Source organism: Eleginops maclovinus, chromosome 23 (assembly GCF_036324505.1).
Source record: "Eleginops maclovinus isolate JMC-PN-2008 ecotype Puerto Natales chromosome 23, JC_Emac_rtc_rv5, whole genome shotgun sequence".
In the NCBI taxonomy this organism is placed as follows: Eukaryota; Metazoa; Chordata; class Actinopteri; order Perciformes; family Eleginopidae; genus Eleginops; species Eleginops maclovinus.
The window spans coordinates 21,662,186-21,689,045 of record NC_086371.1 but is presented as its reverse complement, the minus strand read 5'-3'; the positions used below and the strand labels follow the sequence as shown (position 1 = coordinate 21,689,045).

Below are 26,860 nucleotides of genomic sequence, written 5' to 3'. Positions count from 1 at the left end.
GCATTTTATTACCACATAAAAGAAAGTATAGAAATTGACTTTTTTCTTCTAGGTTGTGGTTAGCCTTGGCCACATTGTGGATATGTTTGGCTTAGCCACACTCCAACTGGGTTTGGCCTGGCCGTAAAGACAAAAGAGATACTGGTTATGAGCCAGTATAGCTCAAAGGACTGTGAGCCTGTGCCACTGGTATATTAGGCCATGGCAAAGTTGTACCTCCTCTCAGCCAGTAAAGTCAAGTCAAACTTTGTGTGGCACATTTACAAGTAAACTTATTTTTGTGAAAGGTAGGAAATAGAAGATGGACACAACATGAAGCCTGAAACACGTCGGTATTTTTGGAAATGGGCAAAAATCTCACTATCAGATGTAGAAAAGCTAGTGTAAATGATGGTGTAAGGATTGCAGGGTATTAAAGTATTTTTACACCGAAGCTGCAAGTGCTGTTTTCATTATGTGACTTTTTTCATGCCAAGAAATGTATTTTAAAGAAAAGCGAGGCCAATACAAATCTCCAGTGACACACAGAAAACTGTAATATTATTTTGACTTTTCAGTGCTACTACCAAGAAAAGGTCTTATAATTTGTAAACTGGTATAATATTGACCAATTTTGCAAAGTGCAATCAGTCGGACTGCAGCATATCTATTCTACCAGAGAATATCCTGATTGGGGTGAATCATATTTTATAAAACCCAAAAAATCCAGAAACAATGACACATGTATAGCCATCTTGAGGACTATATCTACTCAGTCACAATGCGCATCAACGTTGACGCTCCGCACATCCTTCTAACCTCAGTTTAGAAAAGCAGAGCTGCTCTTAATGTCTTTTGTACTGAGGGAAAAAAATGACTATGAAAAGTGAGAAAGTCTGTGGTGGAAGTAGTTTGGGATGGATGAATGGGTCAAAAGACTGATGGATGTTTTTTTCCCATTGAAAACTCAACATTGAATTATTTATAGTTCATGATGTCTTAACTTGACAAATGTACTGTTTTAAATCACTAAGGCAATTTGGTTTCGTCACGTATGAAACTTTCACCTATGAGACTGCTGTTCAAGTCCTGATTGGAACCTAAACTCAAGGTTGACTTATTTTATTATACATAACGTACTAATGTTGTTTAACGTAGGAAAACAGTTAACTTTGGTTAACAAAACTTAACGAAGTAGTTATGTTGCCTAAAAAAGTGTTTGTAATATTCTATCTTAACCTACATCATGTACCTTACATAACATCAACTATGTCTTGTCCTGTATTTTGAAAAATGACACTAAAAAGGGTCAAAATAAACAATATTTTGTTGAATGTAATAATTTCTATAGTATATTAAGAAAACATTATATGAAAATGTACATAGATAAGTCAACTTAGAAACACATGGGGTAGTACTGAAACTCAATATTATTTTCTATTGATCTCAACATATTTTCTTGATTAATCGTTTTTGTTAATATCATCAGAATTGTTTTTAAAAGTAAATCTAAATTTCTCAAAGTCCAAGGTGTTTTCCTGTCCAAAACTTCACTGGATTTAAAACAGAGCAGTAAGTATTAATATTTGAGATGCCTAAATGCTGTTTCTGCCATTTTTTTAAAGTAAAAAAACTCACAAACATTTGATATCATCACAGTAGTTGATTATTTTTATATTGATCTATTTTTATATTTATCAAATCATTGTTGTAGTTATAATCTAGAGATGTTTTGATTAAATTAACATTTGTTATGTTAAAATTATGAGGAAGGCCCTTGCGTATATTATATATATGTGCATGTAATATACAGTGGTATGCAAAAGTTTGGGCACCCCTTAGGAAAACCACTGCATCAGTTTGTCACTTGCTGAGCTTTTGAAGCAGCAACTTCATTTTAACATATGTTATACCTTATGGTAACAGAAACATCTCAGTAGTGAAATAACTTTTATTGGTCAAACAGAAACATGTTTATGTACATTCAAACAAAAATAGGCATGTGCATAAATTTGGGCACCCCTAAGAAATAATTCCATTAATATTTAGTATTGCCTCCTTTTGCTGCAATAACGGCCTGTAGACGCCTCCTGTAGCCACAGACAAGTCCCTTAAGCCTGGCAGGTGGTATTTTGGCCCATTCTTCCACACAAAACGTCTCCAGTTCAGTCAGGTTTCTTGGCCTCCGTGCATGGACAGCCTTCTTCAAATAAATCCATACATTTTCAATGATGTTAAGGTCTGGGGACTGGGATGGCCATTCCAGAACATTGTACCTGTGCTTCTGCATGAATTCCTTGGTGGATTTTGATCGGTGCTTAGGATCATTGTCCTGCTGAAAAATCCAACCCCGGCGTAGCTTCAACTTTGTGCCTGACTCTAGAACATTCTTGTCAAGAATCTCCTGGTACTGTAAGGAATTCATGTGGCCCTCAACTTTAACAAGTTTTCCAGTACCTGTGCTAGCCACACAGCCCCATAACATGATAGATCCTCCACCAAATTTTACAGTGGGCAACAAGTTCTTTTCATTGAATGCAGTGTGTTTTTTTCGCCATGCATACCTGTTCATGTTATGACCAAATAACTCAATCTTGGTCTCATCTGACCACAGTATTTTGTTCCAAAATGCTTCTGGCTTGTCCAGATGTGCTTTTGCATACCTCATGCGACTCTTCTTGTGATTAACACTCAGGAAAGGCTTTTTGCACATCACCCTTCCAATGAGCTCTTCCTGGTGCAAAGTACGCTGGATTGTGGAACGGTGAACAACTACACCATCAGCAGCCAGATGTTGTTGTAGTTCTCTGGAGGTGGTCTGTGGCTTCTCTGTGACCATTTTCACCATCCTTCGCCTGTGCCTTTCCCCTATTTTTGTCGGCCTACCACATCTTTCCTTCACACGGACTGTTCCTGTGGCCTTCCATTTCACAACTACGTTTCTGACTGTGGAGACAGACAGTTTAAACCTGTCAGATAATTTTTTGTACCCTTCTCCTAATTTATAATGTTGGATTATCTTAGCTTTCAGGTCAGTGGAGAGTTGTTTTGAGGTCCCCATCTTGCCACTCCCTACGAAAGAACCTAGGCCAGGCACAGCCAGCTATTACCTATGTTAAATAGCCTTTTTCATGATTGGTTCCACCTGTCTTTGTAATTGAAGGTCTAATGAGCTAATCAAAGCAATTTTGTGCAGCAACCTGTCAGCTATAAATCCGTACAGGTGTTGAAATGAATGCTATTTATAAGGGTGCCCAAACTTTTGCACATCCCATTTTTTGCATTTTATTTTATTATAATAAAACTATGTAATGCTACCCTAAGAGTTTTGGTCTGGAAAACACTAAAACGTCTACATCTTTGTAGGAAAACAAATGTTGTTGCTGTGATCTTCTATTATAAAGGAAAAGCAAATTGTCATGAAATCTCAGAGGGGTGCCCAAACTTTTGCATACCACTGTATATAGATATGTATATAGATATAGTATATCGTCTGGACCACTTAGGTTGCTGCTAGAGTTTCCAGCACACAAACAAAGGGTATGTTTATTATAATTGTGTGTTCATTCAACAAGCTGTAACTGTTGTTGCTGAGAGTTGTTCTCCAGCTTGGCTACCAGAGTGAATGTTATATAACCTTAGAGCACTTCATTAAAACACTTTAATAATATCTGCCTGCCAGTAATGAACAATTTTACATTTTCCGTCTGGGTCTTGCCTGTGTCTCTGTAGCTTCCTCCTCTCTCCCTTAATTTCCTTCACAGAGCATACAGATAAGTGAATATGAAACATCGTTATGTTTCTGACTCTTCTACAAATACAAATCATACACCCCTCGGCTAAGCAATGAATATTTTCCCTGCATGGTTCACACTCCCAATATGCGAACACACACATATTCACCACAGGCATAGAAATTCATACCGCACTGACACCATTCAATTCCATTATGTTGAGTAATCGTAGCATAGTCATCAGTTTCTGATGACTTATTCCTCCTTATTGTTTCAGAAACTTTATTTAGATTCAGTTTTTAAGTGTTCATACACTAAATAGATTCTGTTTATGTCTTTCTTAGCACTTTTTCACAATAACACTCTTGCTCTCGAAGGCTCAACATGTTTAGCTTGTGCTTCTTTGATGGGTGTGTGTGGATCCTATAACAACATAGAGATTTTATTTTGAACTCATTTAAATTAAAGGTGGCATAGGTCTCATACACATCCATAGCTAATGACTATACTCACCAAATATCTGGAGAAATTATTTTACAAAGTCCCGTGAACCAACTGAGTCATGACCTCCCAGAGAACAAGACAACCGTTTTCTTTTATGACTTTCTTAGATGGTAATTCTATCCTCCAGTTGATCCAACCCTCGGTCAAGACAGAAATATCTCAACAATAGTTAAATGGATAGTTATGAATGTTTACAGACATTAATGGTGCCCAGAGGATGAAGCCCTGAATTATTTGTTTAAATGCCAATCTTTAGATTTACAGTACACAGAAACAGACCAATGCACACATAGCAACATACAAATAGACAGTTCACAAAATCTTTATATTTTTATTTGATTCTCCCAGTTTAATGTTAAGCATTGGTTAAATGGTCATTTGATATAGTAAGTGCTAGGTGTTTGATGGCTCTGAGGTTAATATTGGGTGGTTGATGTGTTTTGGTTTTGAGTTAAATATCTTGGTTATAAATGTTATTGCTATTGACTGGATATTCAGGAAAGCTGGTAAACCCATTTGTGTCCCTCAAGGACAAAACAAAATGACATTAGTGATTCTCCGACTATATTTATCATCATCAGGTCAAATATTTTGGTGTGAAATGTTTTTGTTTATTACCAAAAATAAGACAAATGACAATCAATCAGCGTCAATTGTACTTGTTTTTAGGAGCTCATTAGCACATATAAGCATGCTGACACACCTATGAAGATGGGTTACTGTGGTAAACATTATACCATATAGCATTTAGCTGTATACTGTATACATGTATAAATAAGATTTCACAGGAACTAAAACATTGCTGCGATTATTTTCAGCAGTAGACAAGTACATACGGTATATGGAGGTTAGAGTATGTTTTCATGATTGTGGGATGGTGTTCCTTAAATTATTCAAATTAAAACGTGTGCAAGCGATGGTTACAAAGAAAAATGTCAGCCAGTGTGGATCATTGATGTGCTTTTCGACACCATAGAGCTCTACTGAAATAAGATATACAGCTTTGTAGTCTTTCATTATACTGGCTGTTAAATCTCATTTAACCATAACAGCTGAAATGTTTAAGAAGCTTATCAAGTCCATCTATTTTCATTATCATCAGAGCAGCTGAGCTAAGTGTTAATAACTGACTTTGTGCATCAGTTTCTTCAGAGTTAACCGAACAGTCCAAGATAACAAATGTGGTTCATGTAGAATGTCTAAACATATTGCAATGTACCAACATTAGCTATTTGCACTTAATGTGTAATCATTAGTGACATCAAATGATCTATTTATTCAACGATGTGTTCTATTTTAACGCTTGAAGAACCTAACTCAAATGGACTCTTACTTAAAGTAGCGTGATGATGAAAATAGTCCTCTAATATTACATAATTCTCTGTCCGACATTGCTTGTCAAGAAAAGTATTACATGCACGTATATTCAGAATGATGGGAGATAAAATATTTAGAGACAGTTTTAGCTGACGAGAGACATTGCACGGCACACAAATTGACTCAAACTTAAGTATGCATGTGCACCCACGTCCACACAGTACAGACAACTTCATAGTTTAGACCTGCATGTATTTATATTTGACGGCTTACGTCCTGTAACGCTGGAGCTTTCCCTGCTCAGGTCCAGAGGTCTGTTTGTGCTTCTTGAAAATAATTCAAAAACAAATTAGCCTGTCACTTCTATTCAACAGCACTGCTACGTGAATTCCTACAGGTCTACACTGCCAGGAGTTGACACATAAAATGTTATTCCTGATATCACCAGAGAGTTGGTGCCTGTTTTTGTATTACCTGTTCAACAATCTGTACCTGTGTGAGATTAATACTTTTGTTCATTGAAAATAAAGGGGGTAAATTGTTCATTTCAGACAGTACTCAACATAGTAAACTGAGGTAAATTGCACTTTAAAAGCATGTACGTGTACACTTCATATGTTTTTTCTCAAACATGTTTAGCAGGAAACACCATTGCTGCATGGATGTGTGTTCTCTGTCAAAGTTCAGTTCTATGAATGAATGCATTTAAGTCATAAGACAGAAGATTCTTATAAGCAAAGACTTTTCTTTATTTAACCTAACAAGTTCAACTTTGTCACAACTGAAACCAAAAACAACTACAGAGATGCTGGGATTCACAATGACTGCATAAAGAGACAAAACAGCCACAACATGACTACAAAGAGACTCAAAACAACTACAGAGACACTCAAAATGACAGCATAGATACCAAAAGCTGCTACAAAGTGATGAAAAACAGCTGATAAGTTACACAAAGAGAATTGCAACGACTGTAAAAAGAAGAAAAACAATCAAAAAGAAAAAACATAACTTCAAATAGACCAGAAATGACTACCAAGAGACATAAAATAACAACTACAAAGAGATGCTAAACTTACAAAGTCTGGCAGCTACAAAGAGAAACAAAAAAACCTTCGAAACCAAGATGATTACTGAGCAATGGGGTCTGTCTGTGCCCAGGGAGGGTATCTGCCCATGGAAACATGTGGCAACAAAATACCTTTCCTTACATTTTTGGAAAGATTTAACATGGATTGAATGTCAACGTTCATGTCAAGTCTTCTGCTTCAAACCTTTTCAGTAAAACTAAGAACCTGTGGTCTGGTTCTCACTCTAACCTTCAAAGTAAACTATACGATTTCTAAGTTGCTATAAAAAAAAAACTAGAAACAAGCTACGAGAACATGTTGTAATGCAATCGTGGATTTTGTACGGAAAACAAAAATAAATACATTCTTAGAGAAAGTTCGGCGCGTCTGTTTGGTATGCGGAGTTCATTCTGCAACATTACAAATATGTTCATTAGTAATGTTTCATTATTTCTTGACAAAAACACAATACTGGAGGCATAACTATATGTTTTTGTCTTTACTTTAGCAAATAAGTAGTATTAAAAGCTCACTGTCATGGGACTGGGTTGAAGGTTAATGTAGTTGCAAAGCTCATGGTGATGATAGTGTGAATTGCATTGTTTTATTATTAGTTTATAAGGAAAAAAGGGTTGTTCTAATATTGTGCATGTGGCTACCCTATTAAACCAATTTTTTCTCTTGGTTAAATCTTCCAAATGGAAAAATTTGCCACACCTATAATATCTAAAGCTGTCAAAATGTTAATATTATGTACTATGATGAGCAACAGATCAGCCAATGTTTTATTATGGAGTTCACAGTGCATAAAGACAAACAAAGCAATGAAGCCAAGAAGTGTCTCATCTCGATTTGGAGTCTTTGCATGACACTGCTCTAAATATTTCAAACTGCACTTTACACCTGGAGAGTGTGTTTGACTTGTGTAGTGTATGATATGATGAATGAAATGCAAGAGCTCCAATCCTCACTTCCCAGAAGCATCTTTCAAAACGTCTTTTGTCTTTATCCACTTTGTAAACTTTGACAGCTGACACAGTTTTTCCAATTGAACGGATGTATTAAATTCTACGAACCTAAGATTCAGTTAAACAATTGAAGATACGAGGAAAAAAACAGTCCAAAGAATATATATTTGCTGAAAAGTTGGATAGCAATGGGGAAGAATGTGTCAGAAAAAGACATTCACACACACACAACCCTAGGGGACATGGAGAATTTGACAAGTGTCTTAAATTATTTCTACACGGATTCAGTTTCATGGAACTCCTCCATCCAAACCCAGTGCAGCAAGGCCCAAGGTGGCTTCAAAAACACAGCATTACAAAAACCAAAACATTGAATCCCAGGACAACCCTCCAGGAACTTTGCAGCGAAGCTGACAGTGACACAGTGACTGATGGAACAACATTGTTTCCTCAGAGCCCCAACCTGCTTACAGTCATTATGAATTCCACAACACAAATTGTGAAATTAAATGGACTATCTTCCTCGATGGAGTATTACTGGGTTACTGAACAGGACAACCAGGAGTAGGCCCAAGGGACCAAAGTGTCAAGGCCACCCTTGTTCCTATCTACAAAATTTCACTCAGAGAAACATGTACCAACCAGGAGGAGAGTTAAATGTCCATAAAGATACCTTAAATGACTTGTACAAAAAGACTAAAGTCTTACAAACAACTGATTATGACTTAAAAGAGACAAAAAGCAACATCAAAAAGCCTCAAAACAACTACAAAGACACACAAAATTAGCAAAAAAGGACTACAAGGACACAGAAATGGACTTCAAAGAGACTACAATGAGACTCAGGACTACAACAACAAAAAATGACCACAAGGCTACCACAAACAAAACTACAAAAAGGCAACAAAAAAAACAAAAAAACAATTGCAAATAGACATAAGAACCTCAAAGACAGGTGTAATGGCTACAGAGACACACAACAGAGAAAAAAAGAGGTGGAATACAAAAAGAGATTACACAACAATGAAATCTGTGTATAACACATTACCTTTGACATGTTTACTTGTGGCTTTGAAGCTATATTATCAGTTTGACAACATATATACTAATTTAAACCAAAATGTTAGGTCCAAACCATCTGAAGCATTGTTAATGTTGTTCCAGTGCTGATTTAAATCTAAAACCGCATAACACATACTCAGATTTACACTTTCTAATGAAATTACTGATGTAAAACACACCTAAAGCCACTTTGACAGAGTACCAGCCCCCTTTGCACCGAGACAATGCATGCGTTTTTTCAGCAGATGGGGACAGTAGTGTGTGTGTGTGTGTGTGTGTGTGTGTGTGTGTGTGTGTGTGTGTGTGTGTGTGTGTGTGTGTGTGTGTGTGTGTGTGTGTGTGTGTGTGTGTGTGTGTGTGTGTGTGTGTGTGTGTGTGTGTGTGTGTGTGTGTGTGTGTGTGTGTGTGTGTGTTCATTTGTCAGGTCCCTCTGTGCTTTTTCAGTGCTCTTTACATAACGACCTCAGGAATTGTGGGTGTAGACTTGTTGGAGTCCTGCCAGCCTAACAGCTCATACATACATTTGGGTATCACTTCAAAACTCATTTAAACTTGCAATGCATCTCTGGGGATAACCCATTGTGAGTGTGCACTATTTAAAGTACTTTTGTAAACTTTTAGAGCAATGACTTATCATTCAGTTAATGGAAATGCGACCAGGTACAAGTGGTGGTGGAGACCAAAACAGAGCTCAAATGAATGCTGTCCAATTTTTCTTTTAACACACCAAATGAGTTAGTAAGTACAACCAACTAACACTGTAAGATTTATGAACAAACTAATGGTAATGTCTTGTCGTAGATTTTAATATATAGTCCTGTCTATTTATGACCATGTTGCCTCAGTATTCATTTCAAAAGAAGCTTTTACATTCAGATCAATACATCTTCATCCCCTAGATGATGAATCTGTACGGCACCACGTTGTGTCATTTCTTAGTGGTCATGCATGTGTGTTATTCCCTGAAATCATGATGACAGATGAATACAACGCTGACCAGCCAGATTATTTAATGGAATGAATGTCGTTGTTCTCGTTAAAACCAAAAGGTTTGAATAATTACCCACCATGCATCACTGCAAGGTTCACGAGGAAAGAATCCATCGTTCAGGCAGAGTGTGTCTCTTTGGTTGTGTTCCTGATGTTGTAGCCCTGCACACGTGTTTGTTTGGGTGATATGCCTCCCTGATTTCTGGCAGCCACCTTTATCCTCATTAAGTTGCTGTGCATGTGTGTGTGTTTGACTGAAGGAATATGGATTCTGTTGTTATCTTCCAATTTCCAAGGTGTTTTTTTCAGTCAGTCACTGTAAACAATAAAAATGTGTCAACTCAACTTCAGGAAGAGCTTATTGAAATAATATTGGTTGTGTTAAAGACACAAATCGCAGCAGATTGCTACAACATTTCCCAGAGAGTGATCACTTAAACCTTGCATACTTTTGTTACTTGAAAGAACAAATAAATTAATTGAGAGATGTGGGAGACAGAGAAAGATGTTTCCAATAATTCATCCCATGACAAGCTCTCCATCCGGGAAATGAAGTGATATTTAATTTAGAAAATTCACAGAGGATGATCAAGGGTTGGTGTGTGTATGTGCGCACATGATGAGGGTGGCTTGTAAATGTACAGTTTAATGACCTCACTACTGACAGGAAGTGTGTGTGTGTGTGTGTGTGTGTGAGGAGAGCGAAACTTTGTCACTGTCTAGACCCCGCAAATCATTTTCAATGTTCATTTACTCTCTCTCTTTCTATTCCTGAGTGTCGATGTGTATAAATGTAAAATGTATTAATGATTGAATATGACCCAGACAGTGACAGTGCGTTGACTGATGACAGAACGAACAAGCTCATTATTAAAGGTCTTATCAACTCTCGCCAGACTCCGTTACACACACACACACACACACACACACACACACACACACACACACACACACACACACACACACACACACACACACAAATTCTTGCTCAATGTCGTATATGCATTTGTCATCGTAATCAACACTTTGGCACTAGCTCACCTTTTTAAAACGTTTTTTACAATCATCCTTGTAGGTCAAGGTTACCTGAAGTGCCAAAAAAGTAATATATCTATAAAAAAATCTGGCACAGAATCCAGAAGAAGAAGGACAGAGAACATTGCCAGATCTTATAAAAACATTGAATGGATGAGACTTTCTGTAATTATCTGATAGACAAAACTACCTAAGAAGGTTCGTTTCACAGCTCAGACATTGTCCAGCTTTTTAAAAATCAGTCTGTTTCTTTACAATTATTATTTTATAGTCTTGGATCCAAAGTGTATCAGCCGATTCACTGGGTGTCATTAACTGGATCATAGATTTTAGGTGGTATTGCCCTGCTCTTCCTCCTAGATCTACTGGTAAGCTGTCGACCATAAAGAACTTGAACATGTTTGACAGCGACATCTAGTGGCTGTACTTAATTACATGGGAGTAAAGAAGAAAGTCAAGTGATGTAGTATAAGTAGAGACATCATCAGAAAGTTGGGGTCGATGGATTGGTCAAAAAATGTGAGCAAGGAAACAGGTGGTTGGTTTTCTCACGGTACACAAACAGAAACCACGTTAACGAACATACCTTACTGAGGTTACGAATAAAATATACCTTTTTAATTAAACTCAAACTTTGGTCTTTTCCTAAACCTGATCAAGCTGTTTCTTTACAATCCAAAATGTTCCCAAATTTTAAACTGCAATAGTTACTTTAACACGTTAAAAAGATGCGAGTAGGTGCAGTTTGTCATATCTAACACAATACTTTTGAAGGGATAACAACTGATAACAGCCATTTAATAGGCTGGTAACAGTCCCAATGTGTGGATAATTGCATTGTTTCAGGAGTACAGCCCCAACACTATAGAGAAGTCTAATAGGGAATTGCACATGTAATGCAAGGAAATAAATAACGAGATGTGATGTTTGAAATAAACTCTTACTCTGGTGTTAAAGGCATTATCAATAGGTATTTTTATTGATAGTGATTTTAATTCCACTTGCAGTTTAGCTTTGTTCCTACGAACCCATTCTAATGTTGACTGAGTGGTAATTGTTAGTGCCTGTGTTAAATGGCAACAATTCAAAAAGTATCTAAATGTTGATGAATTTCCTGCCACTTGAATATCTTGACAGTTTTTCCACCTGCTCATTGTGAGCCTCTGTTGAATGAGAGGGACAGAGAGCCCTGTAGCCTACAGATAGTAGGAAGATAATTAGCCAAATCTCCATGGGTGGTTGAGCCGCCCCCAGCCCCTGAACTGGAAATAGTCTTTGTTCCCATCCATGCTGTCAGTGGGACTAGCGGCAGTTAGGTAAGGGTCCCTTAACTGATTTAAATCAACTAATTAGAATTGCTAACTACACACTCGTTTACACAAGAGGAGGTGTGAGTGGCTTAAGGAAGAAGTTGGACGATATAATGTATATCTATGGTATTGTATTTACTTTTTGGCTATCTATATCTTCTTGATTCCCTCGTTCTTTTCCTTTTATATATAATATTTGTACCACTCTTACAGTTCACCAGTGTCATCTTATGTCTGCATGTGGGGGGTATTTTAGTTGGTGACATGGAGAGAGATCTCTAAGGTCACAGCCAAATGGGTTTTTCATTGTAATCCTCTAAAGAGCCTTCTATCTTCTATCGAGACTCATCAGCGTGCCCGGGTTGCACTTTCTGCAAAAAGTGCATTTCTGTCTCATGAAATTAAGTTTTGAATGAGAAAATCCATTTCATAATTCTACTGCGAAACGTTTTCATTGTGTTACTTAAATATATTCTGGTGCTGATAGAAAGACAAGCTACATTCAAAGTTTTTCAAGTAGAAAGTTCTTCTGCCATTAAAAGCAGTCCAGATGTTTTTTTTATCCACTACAATCCACTGAGGAAAACTGGAAGGGATGTCATTCAAATGAATCAATAAGTCTTAGAACAGTTTACACTAAAGACCGCTGTCTATCAGGAATAAGTTGAGCACATTCATTTGAAAGCAGTTTAAGTCTCAATAGTTCAAGACAAGAAGAACAACCATTTGCAAACTCCTCATGCTTGATTTATATTTGAACTAGAAGGGTGCTTAGAGAGCCATTTTAATAATTGAAAAAATAGCGTGCCTTCCCCCCAATTCCCAAAAATTGGGTCCTTCCGTTTCTCGTGCCACACTCGTCTGACAAGTTTAGTTATAATCAGGTAGGGTTTTTTCAACAATTCTGACAAACAGGCCAACAAACCAAAACAGAAAACTTGACCTTCTTTCAAGAGGTAATAAACAGTGTTGGGTGTAACGTGTTACAAAAGTAACGGAGTTACAGTAATGTATTACGTTTTGCTGTAACGCAGTAATATAAAGCTTAACTTCTGAAATGTGGGTAATATAATAACCGTTACAATCCTCTGTAACGCAGTTACAACACATTTTAACCCCAAATGATGTGGTGTTTTGTTTTTCTGAATTCACAAACATCGCGAGACATTCCGACACCAGAGAAATAACTGTGCAGGTAGAATAGTAACTCAGTAAGCCTGTTTACTATTAGTTTGGAGGGCTGCAGAAACAGATTGCAATGCAGAGCTGCAGGCTCGGAGAAAAGAACAGAGAAAGAGAGGAGTGCGCGCAGGCCAAAGCATCAGAAGGTAACTTTCTCTCGGTCTGCATGCCTCTTGAACCCCGAATAGTTAAGAGACTCGTGGCAGAGTGTTGAATATCTGCAGCCTCTGTCCTCTGTGGAATCACCGGCTTTTAGAAAGCTTGTCAGCCAAATCCCCGTTAACACACCAATGACAAGGTGAGCTAACGCTGCCATAGAGACTCGTTCATATACAGCAGGTTACAGGGCCGTGCAGAGGCTCCACTAACATGTTATTAATGACAAACAGCGACAACATTTTACCGGTATCAAGTATTATTCAGCCCTCTTAAATGGAGCATGAGTTTAATTTCTAGCTCTTTTCCTAATTTTCAGCATACTGCCATAGATAGCTTTAATTAATGAGCTGCAATAAACTACATTTTAGCATTTAAAGTCCTATTTTTGTGGTTATTTTGGTGAAAGTAACGCAAAAGTAGTGTAACACATTACAGTTCAGAGACAGTAATAATGTAATGTAACTTACTTTAAAAAGACAGATATATGTACTGTATTACATTTTGGAATTAACTTGCCCAACACTGGTAACAAATGTATTCCATGTCATTTCTCAGCTTTAACAAACCAAATACATGACCAGGTGATACTCTGTCTACAAGACCTGATAGATATTATTTTTGCAATTTTTAATTGAAAAATTGTAGTTGCTGCGCTTGAGCCAGCTACATTTGGTCACCTGGTTCATGTCAGATCTAAGCTCATCAAGTGTTCTTCTTCCCCTGCAAAGCTCCTCCCCTCCATGCGGCGCCCTTCATGTTTAATTCATGTCTTCAATCATTTAGCTCTATGTGCGGACTTAAGGGAGAGTGCTTGTTTCCTCCATTGTTTCATCATCCCTCTAGTGTGGCATTGCTCAGGAGCAGATGGCATCGGTGATAATGATCTACAATGAATATGTGTGTGTGTGTGTGTGTGTGTGTGTGTGTGTGTGTGTGTGTGTGTGTGTGTGTGTGTGTGTGTGTGTGTGTGTGTGTGTGTGTGTGTGTGTGTGTGTGTGTGTGTGTGTGTGTGTGTGTGTGTGTGTGTGTGTGTGTGTTTTTGAAAAGAGAGAGATGGTTGGATGTTTCCCTCACCTCAGCACTTGCAACGGGCTCACATTAAAGCCCATCGATCTCAAACACACTTCCTTTGCACTCTGTGTTCCACCCTCGGGCTCCAGCTCTCTCCAAAGAGTTGTTGTTGCATCAGAAATAGGCCTATGTAGATTTCACACAACACCAAATCATCATTATGACATTACCATAAAGATGGACTTGCATCATTTCTGCTATGACTCAGCTTCCTGTATCCAAAGACATTTTTACATTTTCAGAATGAGTCACATTTGTTAAGTATAATTTAGGTTGCATCCAATGACGCGTGTCTGCCTTTACAGTATTATTTAAAGGGGTACACACTTTTTGTTTAGTAAATCAATCCAATTCACTGAATAAAACAGTATTTGAGTTAGGTTGTTTGAAGCTCAATGCTAATCTCTTAGTATACAACAATATCCAATAATAAGCTTCTTAGCATGAAGTTGCTAACCATAACTCTCAAGCTATATTGCAGTTGACATCAAATAAGCATTATAGCTTCATGTTGTGAGAGTTGAACTTAAATATACTCAAACAAGAAGGACACAAAGGCCATTTCCTTGTGAATCCTGCTTCATCCTTTCATCAACTTTAACTTTAACTGTGCTAGTACTTTATTCCATAATCCTGCAAATAAATAGATTAACATCAAACTCAAGCATAACATATAACAGTGTAAGCATTGCTTACTTTGCAAGTTAAAAAAAAACCCAAAGTGACAAACTGCATTGCATTTGTTTCATTTAATCTTTTCAGAGTAAGTCTAAGGACAATTTATTGTTACTAAAAGTGTGTGTTCAAAGTAGATTTGATCTTCCTTGATATTGTAACAGGACTGCGGCTGCCAAAAGAGGAAAGTGGTAGCGCAGCAATCAAAACAGAGACCATGATTGAATCAAAAAAGGCTTTGTTTTTACTCAACTCAAAATACCTTTCAAAACCAAGGCTAAGGTAGCTGGGCTGCTAACCGACTTACCAGCTCTCCAAACTTGTTCTCAGAGATGGTGCTTCCTGCTCCTTCCGTGTGCCAACACTAAGGCCGCGTTCACACTGCAGGTCTTAACAAATACTGGCATATGTTTTATTAATGAAATCTCTCCTGTTTTATATTGAGCCTATGAGGTTCATATTAAAGGCAACACCCTTCAATATTAACAGCAAAATCACATGGGGAGGAACATTACGATCCTGTTTTCTGGTTTCCATGTGTGTTACTCAAAGTAAAACACAAGAGCTCATAATCTTCTCAAACACATAAGGGCTTTGCGTCCGTTGTCATTATGCAAGAAACAAGGCATGGAGCTCAACCAAACTCTGAAAGACATTACTGACGTATATGCCATTTAGAAAGGGTGACAGCTCTCTTCAGCTGACTCACAACACTGATAGAAAATCACTGCATGTAGATAAATATGCAAAGATGACACATGTATAAACACAGCCAGATACGAGTTCACGGATAAAAGAATGCATGCACACGTGCAATTGCAGACTAATGCACACAGGCATATTCACATATCTTAGGGTACATTCTGTTGGTCTGCATTCATTCCATAACACAGACTCACACCTCTGAATGTGTTTGTTTTTAACGGTACGTTAATGTATTCCTTGATAGGGCAAGAATGATTCACAAATACACACATAAAAACAGTCCCTCAGAAACAAAAATTTTTGTACATCACATTACTAAATATTGTTACAGTGGTGACAGCGCTTTGGAAAAAGGCTGAGAACGCTGACAATATTTGAACACACCTTTTCTTCTGCTGCTTACAGTGTCCTTCAGTTTAATTTAAGCCCTAAAGAAAAACAAGTTGAATGTAGGATAAAGGCAGACATCGAAAGCGAGGGCGAGATAAAGTGATGAAATTATGTGTAAATGTGAGGATACAGAAATAAATGACGGACAAGCATAGTATGGAGAGTAACCAAATTACTTTTAGGCGCGTTGATAAAATCCCTTTTTTTTAAATCAGTTTAACATCACAGCTTCACGCAGTTTTCACAAATGGGACACTGTTGCCTAAGGTTGCGCAAGAAAGAATGTGGGTATTCGCTTTGCACCAAAATCCCTCGAAATACTATCATCAGAGTAAACGCTATCCACCCCAAAAACATTAGAGAGATTCTGACAGGAATAAATTAGTCTTACTATGAATAGGGTATGACATACAAGTCTAGATGTATCAGGACTAAACATAAATGTCTCCCGCTTCTCTGCTTCGGCCGACATTTCATATTTCCCCAAAAGGTCAAATCAATTTGATATACAGAATATAATACATAAGATTATGCACACTGGACAGAACACAATATACACATTGTTCACTGCTGTTTTTATTTAACAGAAAAGCTGACAGTGTTGTTGAGTCCCAGCTGAAAATGTCAGCTTACACAAATACTTTTAAGTACAATCCTAAAGTGCAATGTCAATGTATCATCTCCATGGCTATTTATACTTCTTTATGCTTCTCTTCTTTTTTTATTCACTCAATTTCAAAGGTATTATAATGTGCTTTTTACTCCATTCCACTGCTGTAGTTACTTAAAATATGATTGTATATAAATTAAACCCTTCATTGGCCCTATTAAACATGCATTTGTGGACTTTTTTTTACTAAAATCGGCTGTTTAAATGTCTTTCAATCCATTATACAGTGCACTAAGGGTATTCAGGTGGTGCCCTCATAATGGTCAAAAAGTTGTGTGTGGAACATGGGGCGTTTCTCACACTCTTTAGGCATCTTGGCTACGTAACAGAAGTTGCATGACCGACCACAATAGTGGTTGCTTATGTAAAAGGGGCTTTAAAGATACATTTATACCCCCCCACACACCAATTTCATGATAATATTACCATACTGTTTTTGAAAAGTTGCAACCATTAATTGTATTGAGTTAATTGAGCAATCTGTAATGAGTTGGTAACACAAACAATAACGCTGCTAAATAGAACTGTGTTCTCATTATACAACATGTTAGTGTACTTATATGATTAGTACACTAATAATTAGATTTTAGACACAGCTTATCTAGGATCATAAGCCACCAGTCAAAACAAACCATGCATGTTTTCTTTCCAAAGTTACATATTGTATTCGTGTAGATTTTAACTATTAGTAATGCTTTGGAACAATGTTCTAAGAAATGCACCTGCAAAATTAAGGACAAAAAGACTAGACTGTAAAATGGCAGCTTTGTAAACGTTTTATTTGGATTCATTCAACATGTTTGCTTGAACTTAAGAAATGAGTCCAGCCAATATAGCTTTCTTAAGGATAAAAACTTCACACTTAAAGCCATAGAATGCTTTGTGTGAACCTGAATGATATCAGAGCGCTGTGGTTCATTCCCCAGCATGCTGAACAGTTCTGACAATATTAATATAGAGTCACACCACTTATATCTTTTGCCTAAGTTCGACAGATTTTCGTTTGAGTCCCTATGAGTTTGACAAATGTCTCTCAAACACTTTCTAAAAGAACCCAGTTCCCTTGCCACAGAATAGAAAGTCTAATGTGTCAAAGGTCAGATGAGACAGAAAGTGCTTGGTAGTTTAAATGGACGGATGCAGTAAAGGTCAGAATGAAATGACCCTTAAAATGCTGAGTTCATTCAATTTGCAGTACGAATCACTAAAGGCCAAACAGCAGGAGCAATCTACATCATTTAGAGAAAATGTTTCATTATAACTATGGTGTTTAATGTTAACACATGTCTTCATGTTTGGTAGTCTTACACCGTCGCTACACTGGACGCGCAACTGAAGCGCAGCGCATGTTGAGCGCACGTTGAGCGCATGTTGAGCGCACGTTGAGCGCACGTTGAGCGCACGTTGCAACTATCGATTCCATTGTATTCAATAAAAGTGGCTACACCAGACGTGAGAGCAGCGCGCAAGTGATCCACAAGCGCCGCTCAGATTTGCTAAAATAGACCAGTCTTCTATTTATATTTTTTTGCGCGACCCTTTTTACAGAGAAATGGGTGATAACATGTCTGTATGTTTTTTTTTTATTCAACTACCGGTATACAGGAAATGAATAAATGTTTCCTTTCACCGGAGACTCTGATAGACAAGTTGCCATGGAGATATCTTGTTGTCAAAATGCATTAGCCAAATTATTCAGCCTACAGATAAGATAACGACACACGATCGATGGATGAAACACAAACTCGGTGTTGCAGTTTCACTGTTGTCGTGCTGGATCCAAAAACTGAAGACAACGAAAGTCTTGTTTTGCCTGTACGTTGCGCCGTACGTGCGCCGTATGTGCGCTGCCGGTGTAGCCAGTAAAATGATACATTCCGCAGAACATGCGCTGCGCTTCAGTTACGCGTCCAGTGTAGCCTCGGCGTTAAAAATATTTGGATATGGGATGGTTACATTCGGTCGGACAGTTAAACTGTGTTCATTCCATTTGCGGATTAAAACACTGCGATGAGAAGAAAGTGTTTGTTTCATTGTACTTGGGGAGCTGGGGAGCTGAAATAATCAGATCACGATGATTCCGATAGCATCGATGTGTTCTTAAATAACCAATAACAAACTTTGTGGCACAAATATGAGTTAGTATCTGATGACGAACATGCACAAACACACCTTTATGTTCAATAAAATGCCAGATTTATATCCCCTTCAATGACTAAGAGATAAGCATTTAAAACTCTGACTACTGTGTCCAAGATCTGTGATGATGGCTTTGTCTGACCTAATGTCCTCGACTGCACCACACTACCCAACTGAAAAAGGTCATATTTCATTTGAAACACAAAGAGCAGCGAGGCAGCAGCAGTGTGAGTCTTGTTATGTGGTGTTGGTTTTTCCCGTCAGTCTACGAAAGTTAGAATGTACATTTTATGAATCCTCAGAAGTCTGAGGATGTTGTTTTGGGCTGTGGCTACAAATGAATGTCGAGAAAATGCTTTACATTTTCACATCATCAGCATTCTGTCATCTTTTAGTCAAGCATTATGTAGAGTTCAAAGATCTTAATTCATTCTGCGTGTGAGTCTGGGAAAGTTTTGTGTCAGCCTTGTGGTAACAGGACCCAAATGCAGTGAAACAAGGGGAGGCAGGTATTGGGGTTTAACGAAAAGCGAGCATTAGCAACAAAACACGAAAAACTATGCAAGCAGGCACGATCATCAAACAGAAAAGTACCAAACAAAACTAAATCAAACCAGAAAGATAGGAGGGCAGCCGAGGGGAATCAAGACAGGCAGACAGGACCGGGAAACAAACAGAACTGGACCACGAGACAAACATGGGAATGATGATGACACGACAAGGAACAAAAAGGGAAAACAAGACTAAATACACAGGGACTATTCACAATACAAGACACAGCTGGAGAGAGGAGGAGACACACAGGGACAACATTTGTACACAATCAGACAAGAGAGAAAACACAGACAGGAAGCAAAACTGAAATGACAGACAGCAGGGAAAACGTTTCAAAATAAAACAAGAAACAAAACTCTATAATCATGACACATTGTGCTAAAAGTAAACAGCAGCCCTATCATTATCAGAAAACACCTTTTGATATTCAGATTAGTTTTCACGTTAACATACAGAACCACAATTTCCCTTCCCTTGTAAAGAAAGTTAGCCTGTGTACCCTGTAGTGCTGTTTAAAATGCAAGGCATTTCCCAAAAAGATTCCAGTAATACCAAATGGTGCAACATGTGTCTGTAAACTATAGCAATGGATTTATTTGAAATGTGTTTTCTCCTGGAGAAACTTTTTTTATATAAAGAAAACCTCAAGAACCATAACATAGTATCGCAGATATTCCGTAGGATCTGGTAGGAATGTATGTAGTAGAGATGCACTGCACCACTGCTGAAGGTGTCTAGCTCTCACTTTGAAACAACCAAGTTCACAATGAATACCAAAAAAAAGCTAGTTCCAGTAAAATTAAACTTAACTGAGCTTAAAGACTTGTGAAGTCACTCCTTGTCAAAAACCATGAAAAGAAATATTTGCTGATGGAAGAGGAAAATACACAGATGTTTACTGTAAGCATTTGGAATGTTTAGCAGTTGCTGTCTAAATATATGAATGGTGAGAGAAATATTAAACAGACAAATCTTTTTCACAGATGTTTCAGTATGTACTGGAAATACAGTGGGGCAAAAAAGTATTTAGTCAGCCACCAATTGTGCAAGTTCTCCCATTTAAAAAGATGAGAGAGGCCTGTAAATTTTTATCATAGGTATACCTCAACTATGAGAGACAAAATGAGGAAAAAAAATCCAGAAAATCACATTGTAGGATTTTTAAAGAATTTATTTTCAAATGATTGTGGAAAATAAGTATTTGGTCAATAACAAAAGTTCATCTCAATACTTTGTTGGCAATGACAGAGGTCAAACGTTTTCTGTAAGTCTTCACAAGGTTTTCACACACTGTTGCTGGTATTTTGGCCCATTCAGATCTCCTCTAAAGCAGTGATGTTTTGGGGCTGTCGCTGGGCAACTCCCTCCAATGATTTTCTATGGGGTTGAGATCTGGAGACTGGCTAGGCCACTCCAGGACCTTGAAATGCTTCTTACGAAGCCACTCCTTCGTTGCCCTGGCGGTGTGTTTGGGATCATTGTCATGCTGAAAGACCCAGCCACGCTTCATCTTCAGTGCCCTTCCTGATGGAAGGAGGTTTTCACTCAAAATCTCACGATACATGGCCCCATTCATTCTTTCCTTTACACGGATCAGTCGTCCTGGTCCCTTTGCAGAAAAACAGCCCCAAAGCATGATGTTTCCACCCCCATGCTTCACAGTAGGTATGGTGTTCTTTGGATGCAACTCTGCATTCTTTCTCCTCCAAACATGACGAGTTGAGTTTTTACCAAAAAGTTCTATTTTGGTTTCATCTGACCATATGACATTCTCCCAATCCTCTTCTGGATCATCCAAATGCCCTCTGGCAAACTTCAGACGGGCCTGGACATGTACTGGCTTAAGCAGGGGGACACGTCTGGAACTGCAGGATTTAAGTCCCTGGCGGCGTAGTGTGTTACTGATGGTCGCCTCTGTTACTGTGGTCCCAGCGCTCTGCAGGTCATTCACTAGGTCCCCCCGTGTGGTTCTGGCATTTTTGCTCACCGTTCTTGTGATCATTTTGACCCCACGGGTGAGATCTTGCGTGGAGCCCCAGATCGAGGGAGATTAGCAGTGGTCTTGTATGTCTTCCATTTTCTAATAATTGCCCCCACAGTTGATTTCTTCACACCAAGCTGCTTACCTATTGCAGATTCAGTTTTCCCAGCCTGGTGCAGGTCTACAATTTTGTCTCTGGTCTCCTTTGACAGCTCTTTGGTCTTGGCCATAGTGGAGTTTGAAGTATGACTGTTTGAGGTTGTGGACAGGTGTCTTTTATACTGATAACGAGTTCCAAAAGGTGCCATTAATACAGGTAACGAGTGACAGAGGAGCCTCTTAAAGAAGAAGTTACAGGTCTGTGAGAGCCAGAAATCTTGCTTGTTTGTAGGTGACCAAATACTTATTTTACCGAGGAATTTACCAATTAATTCATTAAAAATCAGACAATGTGATTTTCTGGATTGTTTCCCCCATTCTGTCTCTCATAGTTGAAGTGTACCTATGATGAAAATTACAGGCCTCTCTCATCTTTTTAAATGGGAGAACTTGCACAATTGGTGGCTGACTAAATACTTTTTTGCCCCACTGTACCTGTCAAATGTCCAAATGGTCACGAATCCATCTCTCAATTACACAGAACAATCGAAATATACCAGAAAAGTATCTGTCTGAATGCAAACTTCACAGAATGGTAATCCATTGAAGAGAAGGCTGGTAGCACAAGCGCTTAAAGAATGCATGTGGTATTACTGAGTTTCAAAGGGAAACTGACACCATATTATGCAAAGTCATCAAAACTCAGATGGTTCAAAAGGTGCGATACATTAACATGTATCATCCCAAATGAACCGATGCTGTGTAGGAAGTAGGTTTACACATCGCTTCAGGGAAACGGTGACAAGTCAAAGCGGAAAGAAAAGTTATAGGGTGTGAATAGAGGACAGAACAGGAGAGGAGTAGGTCAAGGTGAAGGGTTGTCTCATTAATCTAAAAAGGGTGCAGTGATCCCTTCAGAATGCAAATGAAACCATCAGTCTTATCGGAGATACAGAGAGAGGCATGGAATGGCAGAGATATTGACAGGGTTATTTGGGGGAAAATCTAAAGAACGGGGTCGGGAAAAGAGAAGAGTGGGACAACGGGACAATAAAGTTCCACTGAAAGTCAGAGCTATTAAGCCGTGTTAGGTACAGAAGCACTGCCAAACACTCTACTTACTAGCCTCTAATATAGACAGCATGGTAGTATCCGACAAATACATGGCCGTTATAAGGGAGAAATACTTAAACAGAGAACAGTCAAACTGGCTCACCAATATCAGTATTGAAATGAAAGAAAATCCCCCAAAGATGTCATTTATACTTTCATTTTATGAACTGTGATTTACTTATTTTAGAGGCCTTGGTTCCTCAATTAAATCCCAAAGTAGGGTCCTCCAACTTCATGTTAAGGGTAGCCACTTCATGCTATCTTGTTGCTCTGGCACTTGTCTACCCTCAGAAAACATCTGAGATTTAAAATAACTTTCAAATGAAACTCTTGTGCTCAAGATAAGAACAAAATAGTTGATATCTCTTAAGTAGTATTACTTTCCCACTGACAGACATATTGGAGCTTCGTTATGTGGATGTATCAAGACTGTAGTCCAGTTTAGACAAGTGTACGGCTGTAGCGAGGCACAGTGGTGCTTTGGGCTCAATGTCAGTATGTTTACTTCAGTATGCTAATATGCAAAAAATATAATAAGACATGCTTTTAATAAGTAGGTAGAAAATGTATCATCCAAATCTTTGCTTTGGGTGCTAGCATGCTAATATTTGCTGATTAGCACTTAATACAAAGCACACCAGAAGTGGTATTAGTTTTACAGGTCTATCAGACAATTGAAAATGTTGATCCTATCATTGGGATGAAAAATAAAAAGTAAGCATTTGATGGTAAATCCTCCATAGTTGTCAAACATTGAAAACCACAAACCTCAGCCTCCTGTTTCCGCTTAAGGAAAAGTCAGAGGAACACCACAATCCATACAATATGGGTACCATGAATGTCTGTAGAAAATGTCTTGGCTATCCTTCATATAGATGTTAAAATATTTGAACCTGAACAAAGCAATTGACAAAAGACATTGTCTCTTCCTAGAGGCCGATGCTTGCATGGCTAAAATGAACATAGTCCATTTCTGTCCTGTTTTAAGTCCTAGCCCATGTTTTATTCATCTCATTAAATTAGCTTTTTTGACAATGTTGAGTCATCGGTTAAGGGGATGTACGGACTCCACTTCTCTACTCTCTTCTTTTCCTTCAATGTCATGTTCTTTGTTAAAACCTCAGCATTTCAATATGATCAGATGATCAGTAGGATTTGGTTGAGACCAGATATTCATTTCTCGATGGATAACAATGGGAATACTAAAACATCTCAGAGGATTATTAGAAGCATGGAGGGGGTGAGGGGGAAAAGGTGTTGCACAACAGAGAGCTTTGGTGTTCAGGATCAAGTGAGGTGAAATTGAAAGGTGCTTCAGGTGGAAGCAGAGAGTGTCTGCTGGTCATCATCAGTTGAAGGGCAGCGAGTCAGTCAACCTGTTTGTCTGCAAAGAGACAAAAAGATATCATGAGGTGACACCAGCTGTGCACCAAACTGCCTCCGTGGCTCAGGCAGAATCTCGTAGGAGTGCGACTCAATAAGCTCCAGACTCTTTAGATCTGGCTTTGTGATGCTGCGGGGCACTGATCAATTGATGGAGCAAAGGCCAGCACTCTCCCTGGGTGTTTCCTTACACAAAGTACAGCGTAACTGCGTTCAGGCAGAAGAAAATAAAAAAGCTGAACTTATCTTATAATGTGTCACTCTCCAATTTTCTGACTCTTATATTGTATCGTCTTGCACTGTCTATCTACTGACTCTTCAGGTGTTTTTTGTATAGTTGACAGAAATGCTGGTAACTTAAAGTAAAGGTGTCTGAGTTGTGGGTATGTTGTTGGTCAGTTTGTCCGAAGGGTAACCCGAAAAACTTCTTTCTTGATTTTTCATGAAACTTAGTGGCAGGGTGAAGCAAAGAACAAAGGTTTGGAGGGAATCCAAATCAAAGCATGGCTTCTAGTTGCTGTTGTTTTAAGTAAAGGAAACCTTCTCGAAATATGGCCGTTTTGCTACGGTCAATAAATCAAACACTCAATTGTTTTAACTTTATTTTGGAAGAATTAAGACAACCTTTTCTCTGTCCACCAAGCCAGTTGTACATAGTGTTTGTTGGATGGTTACGATTAACATGTGAATTCATTTTTCATTGTTTTTATTTTCCCTTTCCATTTGTGTTTTATGATTTGTTAAGAAGGAATGATGTCTCCATAAAATGATGTGTCCACCAGACCAAAGTTCATTAGTTAAAAACTCTCTCACACACTTCTGATAATCACCCTTCGCTCTGTATCTCTTTCTCTTCCTTTCACAGCTCTTCAGACCACTCAGCCTCCCAAGGTCCTTTTCCCCCCAGAGAGACAAGACACATCAATAGAAATCACACCTGGTAAGGACCAACAGCTCTTCCACATTTCTTTATTCTTTGGCTAAAGAAGTAATCCTCAGGGTACTTGTTTTTTAAAACGCTGTTGCCATCTGTGGTGCAAAGTGCTCATTTCTCTGGTGTTTCTTCATGGCACTGCATGTGTGATGCTACCATGGATGCTTCAATTTTTGCCCTGTCACAACAAAGGTGGACAGCTGCAGTGTGACGTTCAGGCATAAGTGGAATTTTAATTTAGGTTTCAAGCAATCAAAGTTATTTAGCCCAATATCACACATTTTACAGACTTTACAGTTTTTAGGGTTTATGGGACTACTGTCACAGAGTTGCATATGTGCATAGGCTACAAAACAACACCAAAACCCTTTTACACAAAAATATAATCCCACCTTAACCCTATGCAAGGGAGAAGTACCTCATTTCCATCTTGCCAAGGCTGCACAGATTGGTTAATAGTGATTTTCTGTCCATGATGATCCTGCAAATGGAGTTCTTTTTTGTTGTCTCTTCAGAACTGATGCTTGCTCTTTTTGTGCTAAAGATGTAGATGTTTTGTGTATGACAACTGACTGATGTCCTCATAAAAACAAATGTCAAAACTTGTGTGAACTACATTCGATTTGACTACTCTTACATGTTTTTGAGTTTCTAAATTGAAATAGTATAAAGAGCCTGGATTAATTCCAGTCAGCGTTGCTAATCTCCTTAACACCAACACAAATATGACATTTTGTGCCCACAGAACAAGTACACTCGCGATACTATCACCAAAGTTCAAGTTATAGCATATAGGGTATATGGTGAGGGTTACGAAAATAAGGACTTGATCATGCTGAGTAAATTGGGAATATCTCAGACACTTTTTAATGGTTTGGATAAGATTCACTACACATAAACCAACCAAAATATGTCACCTTATGTTTTGCATTGGAACTAAACAATGACATTGAACATCAGTCATCTGGCGTGGAATTTTCAAATATGGATGTAACAAATGGATACAGCAACACCATTTCACTCAAAACCCGACAACCCTTCATGCATCATTTCTCAACGCGAAGGGTACTCAGCGGATTGGGTTCAACGCATACTTAACATTGTGCATTATTACACAAGTACTTATTGGATTGGTTTAGAAAACATCATGGTTTAGGTTCAAATAACTATCTTGTTCCCAAACCTTCAGTGAAGTATAAAGACAAGTAGAAGAAAGTCCTGTTTTTGGTTGACCAAGTCATCAACCCAATCGCCTCACTATGCACACTTTGTCGCTCTTTTTAGATTACACTGATATTCACATTCAAAATAAATGCTAGAAAAGGTGTGTTAACAGTCACAATGTGTGCCCAGCAGTAGAGTGCTTTTATTGTGTTGACTGAGTTTCTTAACCGTTGTCTCGTTTTAAATAAATGAGTGTTGGAAAAAGTGTAGTTGGCCAGTAGACATCAAGTAACAAATAATTCTGAGGCCACTATTTCAGAAACCTCTCACTACCAAGCTTATTTCTTGGGAACTGTTGATTATGAAATACTTTACTGTACCCCATTGATACATTGCTTTCATCTAAAGGGAAGTCAGAGGCCAGGTTAATGCACAGAACAGCAGGCGTTGAGCTTTAGGGGATTTGGTATCTGCGGTAAGACAGTTAAAAGACTCTGTGCCTCTCTGCTGGCCTCTCAGTCTTTTTTCACTTACCCATCCTGCTGCGTTTTTTGTTCTTTCATCTTCTCTAGTCGGCGATTAACAGTGACTTATGAGCAGATACAGTATGTGCTCAATCCAATTTACTCTGTGCTAAAACATTTACACAGACCGCATATAACTCGCTACAG

The 26,860-nt window shown here is 38.3% G+C and overlaps 1 protein-coding gene across 4 annotated transcripts in view; it reads left to right on the top strand.

Moving 5' to 3' along the window:
• Positions 1-26,860, top strand: part of il1rapl2 (interleukin 1 receptor accessory protein-like 2) — a 398,203-nt gene that overhangs the window by 314,138 nt on the left and 57,205 nt on the right. For all 4 annotated transcript variants that reach the window (XM_063876302.1, XM_063876300.1, XM_063876301.1 and 1 more), the window contains one exon: positions 24,957-25,031. In XM_063876302.1, the coding sequence (XP_063732372.1) occupies positions 24,957-25,031 (75 nt within the window). The remainder of the gene's footprint in view (positions 1-24,956; positions 25,032-26,860) is intronic.